Below are 12,757 nucleotides of genomic sequence, written 5' to 3'. Positions count from 1 at the left end.
GGTCTTAAAAACTCACCATTACTATCACTACCTAGTTTATAGTCTTTATTTTTAGATAGCATAAACACTAGCAGCATTTCTAACCACAAGAACTTAGGTATATACAATATTTCAAGAATGCATTCGCTACAAGAATGACCTCTTTATTTTAATGGCCAGAGCTTCATTGCTGTTGGTTTGAATGTATTTGATTGTTTCATCAGTCCCTTTGGGCTTGCTTCCTATTTACCTTTGCTTGTTAATAGTGGACTGTTCAATTCTTCTGTGGATGGTCCCTAACTCAGCTTCTTAAATCTATCATTCATCTTACCCTAATATTAATATTTTTTTCATTCTTACTATTAAAATTAGAGTCAACATGGTTCAAAAATTTTTACTGAACACATTATGTTCAGAACAATGAGTTGGATTTATTCTTTTATTTTTTTAATTTTTATTGGAGTATTATTGATTTACAGTGTTGCACTAGTTTTTGCTGTGTGTGTGTATGTGTATGCTCAATCATATCTGACTCTTTGCAATCCCATGGACTATAGCCCTCCAGGTTCCTCTGTCCATGGAAATTTCCAGGCAAGAATACTGGAACGGGTTGCCATTTCCTACTTCTGGAGTTCTTCCCAAATCAGGGATTGAACCTGAAGTAAACCATCTTTATGTATACATGTATCTTCTCCCCTTTAGACACCCCTCCCACCTCCCATCCCATCCATCTAATTCATCACAGAGCACCGAGCTGAGTTCCTTGTACTTCACAGCAGATTCCCACTGGCTATCTATTTTACACATGGTAGTGTATGTATATCATTATTGCAAGGAAGGGTTTTCAAACTAAAAATCTCTTACCTTTGAGACAGTCTGTAAAAGTATATTTTTCCTACATGCTTTCTATCTTCTGAGTTAATATCTTTGATCTAGTCATACCAGTTGTGTTTGTCTACATCTTTATGTATGTTTCTTGTAGTTTGCATTGTATATTTATAGCAATACTACCTTTTCCACTATTAAGATAAGGTCACGTTAAATTCCACCCTATTATTTGTGCAGCATTTTGCTGTGTGCTGTGCTTAGTAGCTCAGTCGTTCCAACTCTCTGTGACCCTGTGAACTGTAGCCTGCCAGGCTCTTTGTCCATGGATTCTCCAGGCAAGAATACTGGAGTGGGTTGCCATGACCTCATGAAACATAAGTGTACAACTTGATGTGTTTTTTCACAGAAATCATATTTCTTTTAGTAGCATGAAGATAAAGAAGCAGAACTTTTGAGCACCTTCTCTATGGTTGTAGTTAATTTTAAGTCAAAAAAAAGCTGGTTATCTCTCAAAATTTCCTAGACAGGAAGTTTGGAATAACATTTGAAAGAATTTTAAAGAATTTACTTTCTCTGATACAATTTTTCTTTTTTTAACAAAGATTAAGGAGAAGCAAGAGAGTTACCATGTATTTATTCTAGTAGAGTAAATGAAAACATCTGGTTTAAAAAAAATTACAAAGAAAAAATTAGTTTCCAATTGATTATTAATGTGGCAAGTGTTATAGAAAGGGCAGGGAAAGTTAGGGGAATGTTATAAGAAATACAGCATCATAAGTAAAGGGCAGAATGTGTGGTAGGAAAATGTGGTCTAATTTTTGTAGATTTTATGTTTTTGTACATTTTATTTTTGAATCATTATAATTATACACTATGACTACCTTTCTTCTTGTAGAATACGATCAGTGGGAAGACCAATTTTAAGTACATCCTGTCAATCAGCATATGTTTATTAAGCAATGATACAGAAGGCTCCCTATTCAGTATTCTGAGTGATATAAGATGACTCTGCCCCTAGGGGTCTCATGATTCAGTTAAGGAACATGCCAGCACATTGAGTAATAACTTACAACCAAATACTGATGAGTTATGAATAGATATTTCAGTATAAAAATGTAATAGAAGTTACAAAGAAAGAGAATTTACTTCTGAGAAGGTCAGAAAAGACTTTCTTCTTTGACTTCATATGAATAGAATGCTAGATTTCTAATTTAAAAAGATAGATATGAAACAAGCAGCAAAGGTTTACTGTCTAGCACAGGGAACTATAGTCAATATCTTGTAACAACCTATGATGCTGCTCTGCGCCTGATGCATTGTAAGTCAACTCTACTGCAATAATGTATATAATGTATTTACAAAAAAATAGACTTTACAGAGTAGATACAACTTTTTTTGAACTGCACTTCAGTTTATGGCAACATAAAAAGATTCATATCAAGGAGTAGTTTTCTTTAAAAAAAACAACAATGAAAAGTCATCTTAAAATAGAGATGAAACTAACTTGGTGTGAATAAATATTAAATAAAAATAATAAATGAATACATAATAAATAAATTTGTATGAGGAATAAGGAAAAAAAGTAAAATTTTTCTTGGACTGCATGAAGTCTCAAATGAGCCGTTGAAGGCTTTTGAAATAAACTTTCAGAGTAGGAGAACTATTTAGGGTTTTCTAGCATGACAGTGACATGATGATGACGCGTATGGTGGGAGCATGCAGAGTGATTAGAATAAAGTAGAACAGCAGTTCTCAATAGTAGACAGTACATTACTTTAGCCAAAAAGACACTCGAACTGAGTTTGTTAAATTCATGGTTAAATTCATGGTTAAATTTGTTAAATTCATAGTCCCTCACGGACTACAGAAAATATCGTGCCTACAGATTGAAAAGCAAAGGCCATATATAAAAGAAAAACTAAAATATAATTTAAGGCATTTGATGCCATTTATGTGAGGTAATGAGAGACAGTGAAGAGTGAATTATGACGAGTCTTGAGTCTGGAATAGGGGAAAATGATGGTGGTGATCATTAAAAAGTAGCAGAATATCAGAAGAGAAAATTTATATGAGGTGAGGCAGTCAGTCTAAGTAGAGTGTAATGGTGAGCTCATTGAGTTTGGTATGACCTTCTATGTCTTGCTGATGAAAATCTTTGTCAGGCAATTATCAAAATACATAGATGAGGTCAGAGGTCAGAGTTAGAAATGGTGGGAGAGAACATTCATAGAGAGGTCAAGGGGAATCCAAGAGAGAACACATTTGATCTGAAAATGACAGACAAGCCTAACTTATTTGTTGGCAAAATATGAAGTGGCTTTTTGGGGTGTAGAAGTTCTGTAGTGCAGAAAGAATAGAAGTCAGTAAAGGAAAATAACAATAAAAAGAAGAGTCAGAAAGAATTAGAAAACCAAGATAGAATATCTTTAGAGATCCAGATGGGATGTGGAGACACTCAAGTGCAAGAATGTAATGGCTAAAAAACATTGCAACTAAAAAGAAAGGAAAATTTTGGAAAAGCAGAATTTCATTAATTGCAATACTATTGGCTATTTTTCCAAAAGTGTGTGTGTGTTGGCTTAGAAATTTGTTAGATATCTATACATAAATGCTAACTGAAACCATGATAATGTGTCAGATTGCTCTAGAAAAATAGTATTAGTAGAAGTTTTCAGACTAAAATTTGTATAATAGAAAATGAAATAAATGCAACCAAAAAGTGTCTAAATTATTTTATTTATAGTTTTTTACCTACACACAAGTTGCTGTCAAAATAGCAAAGGTAATCTAAACTATTAGAAGGAAGTGGAGAAGTATACACACATAAAAAGGAAATGAAGATATATTAAGATTTATTGAATTTTAACAAAAGAGATTATTGGTGACATTGGAAGTTTCAGTGAAGTGTTAAAAAAGTATCCAGAAATTATGGATCAAATATAATTTGCCAGTGGAAACAGAAACAAAGAACACTGGCAGAATATCGTCAATTCTATGTAAATAAAGAGGCTTTATCATTAAATATACATCTAAATGACACCATTTATCCTTTGTATATATTTAAGAATTGTTATCACTGCCTGGTTCATTTTAGAATATTGACTATATTTATTAATGTCTATTGAATTCATATTAGGCATCAAGCAGAAATAAATTCTGGGGAAATAAATATGTATAAGCAAAATGTTGAGTGGTGAAACATAAGTATTCATAGTACTTTTAATTGCAAAAAAATTTGTTTAAAAAGTATCTCACCTATGACAAATCCTCTGCTAGGTGCTTAGGACATACTGCTGAGAACAAGACAGATATAATCTCTGCCCTCTTGGTACTTACTAGCAAGGGGGGAGTATGGCAGAAAATAAATCCGTTACCAAAATAAGTGGAATAAAGAAACTGTGTTATAACACGATATAAGCAGACCTCACAAAAAGGGATTTCTTCTTTTCCAGAAAGTAAGGAAAGACTTACCTGTGGAAGTGAGGAGTGTTGGGATTGAAGAATGAGATAAAATTGGTCAGGCATAGAGAAGTAAGGAATCGGGCATGCGCAGGGGGTCTATGGCCACAGGAAGCTGAGTGTGTGGAAAGCATTAGGAAAATGAGAGGAGACGGGAGAGGAGGAAAATGCAGGTCACAAAGAAAGGGTTGACAGTCATGCTAAGAATTATTATGTTTATTTTTAAGAACAATAACATGTCATTCCTTTGATTTAAGCAAAGAGAGGGCATGATCAGATTTCCATATTAAAAACAAAAGTCCTGATTCTAGATTAGATGATCATATTTGCTTGGATTCTTAAGCTATACTAAGAACAATCAGAAATTTCTTAGCTGAATGTTGGGCTTAGAGCATTATGTTTAAATATAAATAAAAGAATGTTCAAGATTGGATGTGTTGCAAGGTCAATAAAAGAATCTGAGATCAAGATACTGATTATGTGAATATGAATTAATAATTGAAAATCTAAGATTACTTTTGCTAAAAAAGAGAGAGTAGATTTAGAGGAATAGATTTGAAGTCTATTTTGGGATATGTTGAGTTTTAGGTATCTACGAGACATAAAAATGGACAAAATTGATGTAAAAATTTTGCTGTACACATCTGAAATTGAGACAGAGGTATAAAGACTTGAAGAAAAGGGCAGGAATATAGGGCTTGCAGTATAAATTCATCAGCAAGGATAAAATCATTTAAGGAAAGTTTATAAAGTATGATTAACTGTAGAACAAATAGAATTCCAGAGAATACCGACAGTCAAGTGTTAAGGGGAGAAAGAAAAGTGAAGAAATCTAAGCAATGACATTCAGAGTTATGAGGAGGAAGATATAGTATCTTGTTCAAAAAATTATCTGAGTCAACTGGTTCTAGTATAACATATTCTTTCTCTATGCTTTCTAACTAAGCACACTTTTATATGCATTGTATATAGATAATATGAAATCTCAGTAATATATTGAGAACATGTTTTAAATATAAATTCGAGAAACACACACACTGATTCTTTGTATATTCTGTGGAGTGTATTTGCATTTGCTTATACAGAAAAAATGCAATGTCTTTCATTCAAACAATTTAAAAGATATGATTATTATTTATCCTAGTGAGGAAAATACTGTTTTAAGGTGTGACTGTTTTAAGACTGAAGTTTGCCAATGAATGAAAGGAGTTAGCCAAATGCTTTTTTTTGGGTGGGGAGGTGAATTTTTCTTTTCTTTTCTTTTTTGCAAATGAACAGGCCATGTCTTATGTATTAAATTACTAAGTATTCTGATTCTTTTGAATAGTGTTTGAGAGTATTTCAATTTTTAGGACTTGAATGAAGTTCCTTAAGTAAAATAAACGAAACACATGGCTCTGTACAGATGTTATCTGGAAAAATTAACATTTTGAAAATTGCTATACCAAATAAGATGTCATTGGGAGACATTCTTACCATCTCCATAATTAAGCTACTTGTGAGAGGAACCATTTTGAGAGAACCATTTCTTTAGCCGGTAAAGAAAAAAATCCCAGGAGACTGTATTTGAATTGGGCAAGTTTTTTTCATCATCTTATTGTTGTTGGTGGTTCTTTTTATCTTTGAATAATTTCAATGTTTTTGTTTGGGCTTTTTGGTTCATCAAGAGTGGATAAGACATTTTTGGCAACTTGCCTAATTTGAGTCTATCTGCAATTCTGCAGATTTACCCAGGAGGTTTAGACTTTAAATTCCTGAATGTAAAGTAACAAGAACAAAAATAATATAAAAACATAATGAATACTCTTTAAATGCAGTTTTAGATCTATCATCTGCCATTGCTGCATATACACAAAATATTTATGTATATAAATTTAATTATCTATCATTAGATTGACTTCATTAACTTTGTTCTACCAACAGTGTTTCATTTATTGTCTCATCTTCAGAATCCTTTTCTTTCATAACATTTCATGTTGAAGTCTGCATAGATTACACTGTTTGTTGAATAGACTCCATTATTAAGTACACTGTTCTGATCTTTGCATAATAATTTGCATAACTACCACCAGAAATAGATCCCCCCCCCTCTTAGGAAGCTGGTTTGCAAAGAAATTGTTATGAATTTTTCTTGCTGTTTGTTAGTTTTTATCTCCAGGCACATTGCAGTACAATTTTTAAATGCAATACATTTTTAAAATTTAGGGCATTTTTCTAAAATAAATGACAATTTGCCAAATTCTGATAATATGATTTAAAATATAATGTCATCATTCATCCATTTATTAATTCGGTTGCCACTGACTTTTTCTAATGACTTTTTCTGCATTTTCAGGGTGAAACGAAGATCTTAAAACTAAAGAATCTTCGACCGCAGGACTATGCTAATTATAGCTGCGTTGCTTCAGTGAGGAATGTATGTAATATCCCTGATAAGATGGTGTCATTTAGACTTTCCAATAAAACAGGTATGGAACTACAATCTGAATGTTTTATCCACAACAAATGTTTTAAAAGTCTCTATAACTTTTTAACAGACCAAATGTTTTCTGTAGTATATGTAAGAACAATGTCTTTTCTTTCCATAAAATTCTGTGATACATGAAAATTTTTTTTAAATTAGAAACTGTAAAATTGAATTGCAATAGGCTTCCATGTAGGGCATTTGTTTATATAGCAGATCAAATTATAATTCCTTAAAATAATGCTTTCCTAGATATCACAAATCAGCCTATATTTTGTTCAAAGAAATTTCAGAGAAATAGTAGATTTTTCATATGAAAATTTATGCTCCAAGTTGCTAAAAGTATTTTGTGATTCCAAAGCTGAGTAAAAGAGCCTTTCCCTTATTTCATTTCATGTCAAGAAAGCTAATTGGTAATTTCAGGTAGGTATTTTTAGGAAATTATTTTTGTAGAAAATGTCAGAACATTAACAAGATTTCCACTTAAGTTAGCCTGTGTTTAGTAATATAGACCTCAGAATAATTGCACACATGTTGAGAAGAAATGCTTGAATGAAAGAGCAAAGAGAGAGCATGTGAATGAGCTACTTTTGTAAGTTTGTGTATAAAATATCACCATAATAAATTAGAATTTGAATGGATTTTGAGAAATTTTCAGTGACAATGAATGAGTTTTTGCTCTTGTGTTATTATATTAAAAGTATAGAACTAAAAAAAAAAAAGAAAGAAAGAAAAAAGTATAGAACTTTAAAAAGTGCTTTACCCATTAACAAAAACTTTGAAAAATGTAGGTTTCGATGTTCTTCAGTTTAGGTCCTGGTTCTGCCGCTTATGAGCTCTTATTAGGTCTTGTTGAGCAAGTTACTTTACTCTTCTTTGCCCCAGTTTCCTCATAAACTCATAAAGTTATAGAAAGGGATTTATGAGTTAATGTATAAAGAATGTGGAACACACTTATTTGTTCCTCTGACAGTGAGCTAGTAGTCAGCAACCCCATCTACTCATTTGGTAGAAATATTAAATCCAGGGCTTTTTGGAAAGATGAAAAAACTGTGTGCCCATACTTTGACCTGTAAAAGGTCGGTTTTCATTCCAATCCCAAAGAAGGGATGCCAAAATGCCAAAGAATGTTCAAACTATTATACAGTTGTGCTCACTTCACATGCTAGCAACGTTATGCTCAAAATCCTTCAAGCTAGGATTCAGCAGTATGTGAACTGAGAACTTCCAGATACACAAGCTGGGTTTCGAAGAGTTGGAGGAACCAGAGATCAAATTGCCAATATCCTTTGGATCATGGAGAAAGCATGGAGTTCCAGAAAAAACATCTACTTCTATTTCATTGACTATGCTCATGCCTTTGGCTGTGTGGATCACAACAAACTATGGAAAATTCTTAAAGAGATGGGAACACCAGACCACTGTATGTGTCTCCTGAGAAACCTGATGCAGGTCAAGAAGCAACAGTTACAACCAGACGTGGAACAACCAACTTGTTCAAAATTGGGAAAGAAGAACAACAAGGCTATATATTGTCACTCTGCTTATTTAATTCTATGCAAAGTACATCTGCTTTTTTAACTTCCATGCTGGGCTGGAGGAAACTCAAATTGGAATCAAGACTGTAGGGAGAAATACCAGCAACCTCAAATATGCAGATGATACCACTCAAATGGCAGAAAATGAAGAGACCTCTCGGCTCCATCCCGGATGCCTGAACCATAGTTACTCCATTTTGATTTTTAAATGCATCCTTTTTATTAATGATTAAAGCAAGTGTACAGTGCATGTTGACAGATGATAAGACAGGCTGTTCTAGTTCAAGCCAGATCATGTGTAAGCCAAGCTGACTTCACCATATCTCAATACTTGTGAATATTTCTTCCACTCAGTGAATTGAGAAATAGCATAATAGTGGATATATTACTACTTATGTTATAACCTTGCATTTGAGAAGTGCTATATTAATTTTAAAAGTATTTAATGTTTATTATTTCAGTTTATCTTTATAACTACTGAGGTAAACAAGTGGATTTTCTTAGTCACATGTTTTCCCATCACCTGACACATAACAAACTGGCCTACAGCAATTAAAGTATTTTCATTTGGAAATATATTCATTTTGGAAAAATATTTTGATTTGCTACTGTATAGCACAAGGCACTCTGCTCAGAAATGTATAATAATATCTAAAGGGGAGAATAATTTGAAAAGAATAGATATATATGTATAACTGAATCACTCTGCTCTACACCTGAAACTAACAGAACCTTGCTCATCAACTGTACTCCAAAATAAAATGAAAATTAAAAAAAAATTGTTTTGATTTATAAAGTATCCTCATTGGATTGTTTTGAGGATGAACTGAAGTAAGACAAACAAAAATTCTTAAAGTACAATGAAATTGCATTTATTTTTTTATGCTGAACATATGTATGATTTTATTGCTTTCCAATTTCCACAGCTAAGAAAGATGGAGACAGTATTGGTCCCAATGTTTGAAGGGTTATTTTAAAATAGGAGGCTGATTAGCTATTCAGATCTCTTTGTGGATCTGAGAAAATGAACTTAAATCTCAGCCATAGTGTTAGAGATAAATGATTTATCCTAAAGTGGAAAGGAGAAGATTATCACAAGAAGTAATAGGCTTCTCAACTCTTGAAGTCTTGTAAAGCAGTTGGGTGACTATTTCCAGGATAATTTTTAACAATCATTAGCTCAGAAAGCAGAGATTTGACTGCCTGTCCCATGAAGAACACAAGACCACTTTCAGCTTTGTGGTCCATTATTTTTTAAGCAAAAATGCTATATGTCTTGACTGAACAAGCAAATTATTATTCTCTTTTATGAATATTTTGAATATTCTCTTTTATAAATATTTCATAACATTTAGATTGACAGTCATTACAAAATGAGCTTCAGAGTTATGGTAAGTAATTGAATTGAAAAATATAAACTAGTACCTTGTTTGATTCTTTGTTGACTATAATCAGGTATGTCGTGTGCCTGGTGTTTTTCATATTCAAACCAGGTTTGCTTAAGCACATTTCCCCTCTGGTTGTGCTCAAAGTTAGAAGAGTCCATGAATTTCAAATAGGTGAAATCACAGAGGTAGCTTTTCACAGAACACCAGGAATAAGTTAAGTTTTCATCATCTCCATGCAAATAGGTCTGTAAACTAACAAATAACTTCATAGTTTTACTAACATCAGGAGATCCTAAGTCACTACTGCCATAACCAATATGAGAGTCAGGTATTTTTAACTTTTCCTTCTTGTGACTCTCTAAATAAAAAGTTCTCACACTTCTAACTCAGTTTACACAATGTCAAGGAAAATGTGTATCTTATTAAGGGAAAGGATATTCTATTATAAATATTATAATGTTTGATTAATCTCCTTTGTAACACACTTAGGAAAGTATAACTTTGGAAATATTAGTAATTTTTGTATAGAGATCAAGTAATTTACTAAAAATGTATATTTTGTACAGACAAAATTTCATTTTAACATTTTTATAGTCAAATAAACTTTTAAATTTCAATCACTCTATTGATGGGACTTGCACAATGCCCAAATGACACATCCTGTAAAGACGGAAATAATGTCTACTGTGGGTGAGGTTTCTATAAGGTTTTGCAGCAGAACAATTGCATCGTGTACTATAGATTCTTGAGCCTATTCCACACCTACTGAATTAGAATTTCTAGGGAATGACCTGGCAATGTATACATTTTAAACATATATAAATGCTTTGGAAAACAAATGTCTTTATTGTCAGAATGTTTTCCATGAATCTCTTACATTTTGTGAATAGAAACTGCCATTGATAAAAATCAATTTTCTAGACCTGCTTAAAAAAGCAACTGCTAGGTGTCATTTTAAAAGTCAGTGTCATCTATAGATTTACCAATAATGTGTTTTCTTAACTTTCTTACTATGAATTAGCATCATAGTAGAGCTTGAAATTATATATCTGTCATGGAGTATCCAATCATTTGTTGGTCTCTGTTGACTACTTGCCATGCTATGAAAAATTTTCTGTTACATAAATATTATTATTTATCATACTAATCTAGCTGTCTTAGACCTCATCATGAACAATTCTTAGAATTTTATAAAACATAAGATAGCATGTTTGTTGATTTTCAGTTGTCATAATCTTATAGCAGGGTCTAAAAATCATTTTGATAGTTTTTCAACTCCCTTTTGGAAGAAAATGAATATTACCTTTTGATTGGTAAATTCTTAATGTACTTGCATTTTTCATAGTTTATTAAAATAAACCTGTTCAAATTTAAAAATTTGGAATATTAATAAATGAAAGTATATTTTAACTTATCATAATTATGGTAACTATAAACTGAAATTTCTCAGATTATGCTTATTTCTAACATGAGGACACCTATAAATTATAATAAAACAGATTTAATTTATTTTAATATATTTCAAGCACTTATATGTTGATGACATGATTTCAAAGGCAAATAAGAATTAAGCATGTTATTTTAGGATGAAATACATATTTTGTACCTACTTGGGAGGTTATGATGAATTCCATAAAGAAATGAGACAGGTGGGGCTAATTTTACTAAATTGTATAGGTCTTCTGATTCCGTCTGCTCAAATTTGGCATTTACAAAATTATCCAATTAGGATGCTTTCCATAAATTTGTATTACATCTAGGAACCAAGTCATCCCCAAAATATTACTGTATATAGAAATACGGGAAACACCTACATCCTCCTTCTCTTCTGCTTTCTCTCTTTCTTCTTTCTCCTTTTTTTCCCTCTCTAATCTGTCCCAGTAAATTTTACTATGGAAAAAGAGGTTAGGAAACATCTGTTCCCTTCATTATATAACCATTATCTGTTCTTGTTACTTTATATAACCTGTAGAAATGTTGTAATGCTTAGCAATTTCTGTGAGACCTAATATAAAATGTGTATGCTGTGATCTATTCATGGTGGTTCTCTTCTATGTTTAGAGGAATTCAAATTATCTAAGTGTCATGATAAATAAATAATACTTCAGTTATAGGAATTTTATGGAGTTGTCTGTAATAGGAATAGTGTGGACATAAGCACCTTCTCTTGTAAAATAGTATATCCCATTGTCATAGTAAACCAGTATAATGATGAAGGGAAGTGACTGGGGAATCTTTGCTGTCATCTGTACCTGAGTACTAACCTCATAAATATTTCTTAGCCATGTGTATATTTTAACTTCCTTCCTTTAGGAAACCTCCACAGCATCTAGCCAAACTGGTTATTAGCACCACTTATTAAAAGACAAAGGAGAAACAGAAGGAAGAAAAAGGAAAAGAAACAGAAAATGTTTTATTTTTTATATACTAAAATCTTGGGAATATGAATGCCTTAGCAGATTGTTTTTAATTATACATAATGCAGGTTTTCTAAACAACAGTATTTACTACTAAAGACACCAAAAGAATATAAGCAATACTTTGCAATCTTATTGATAGCCCATATAATTAGAGAATGAGATGTTTCCTACAACTCTCTTGCATGTATTTTGAAGTTCAAAACCTAAGGTTCATATTTGTTTTTCTCAAACTGGAGATTTTATTTAGCTTCTCTAAACTTGTTTTTCCCCCTCTTTAAAATAGAGATGACCCAGAGATCTGTATTATTTTATTTTATAGACCATAAATGCCCTTAAATGAAAAGCTTTTAGAGATTCCAGCACATAACAAATCCAATAAATAGTAGTCATCATTGGACTGTTAACCTCGATAATGGAGAGCAAGAATAAAATTGGTATCATCAGTAATCATGGTGAGATGAGGAAAAGACTCTTAGATTTTTGCTAGGATATGGTATATAGCTTCAGTCATTGATTACTAATCTTCAAATAAGTTCTCTATCATTTTTAAATTACTTTTATTCAGTGGATAAATTAAGTACTACTATTCTCCAGAAAAATTCTGTAAGAATGAATACTTCTTTTGTCATATTTCTATCAAACTATAATTGACAGAATGCTTAACAGAAATATAAAATACTA

General features: G+C 32.0%; 1 protein-coding gene across 1 annotated transcript in view; it reads left to right on the top strand.

The window, feature by feature from the left end:
• MDGA2 (MAM domain containing glycosylphosphatidylinositol anchor 2) overlaps positions 1–12,757 on the top strand; it is an 854,840-nt gene that overhangs the window by 534,843 nt on the left and 307,240 nt on the right. Inside the window, exon 5 of the mRNA XM_065940680.1 lies at positions 6,602–6,734. Coding sequence (XP_065796752.1) covers positions 6,602–6,734 — 133 coding nt within the window. The remainder of the gene's footprint in view (positions 1–6,601; positions 6,735–12,757) is intronic.

The sequence above is a fragment of the Muntiacus reevesi genome, chromosome 7, assembly GCF_963930625.1.
Source record: "Muntiacus reevesi chromosome 7, mMunRee1.1, whole genome shotgun sequence".
NCBI classification, from domain to species: domain Eukaryota; kingdom Metazoa; phylum Chordata; class Mammalia; order Artiodactyla; family Cervidae; genus Muntiacus; species Muntiacus reevesi.
This window is presented reverse-complemented; position numbering and strand designations above follow the sequence as displayed.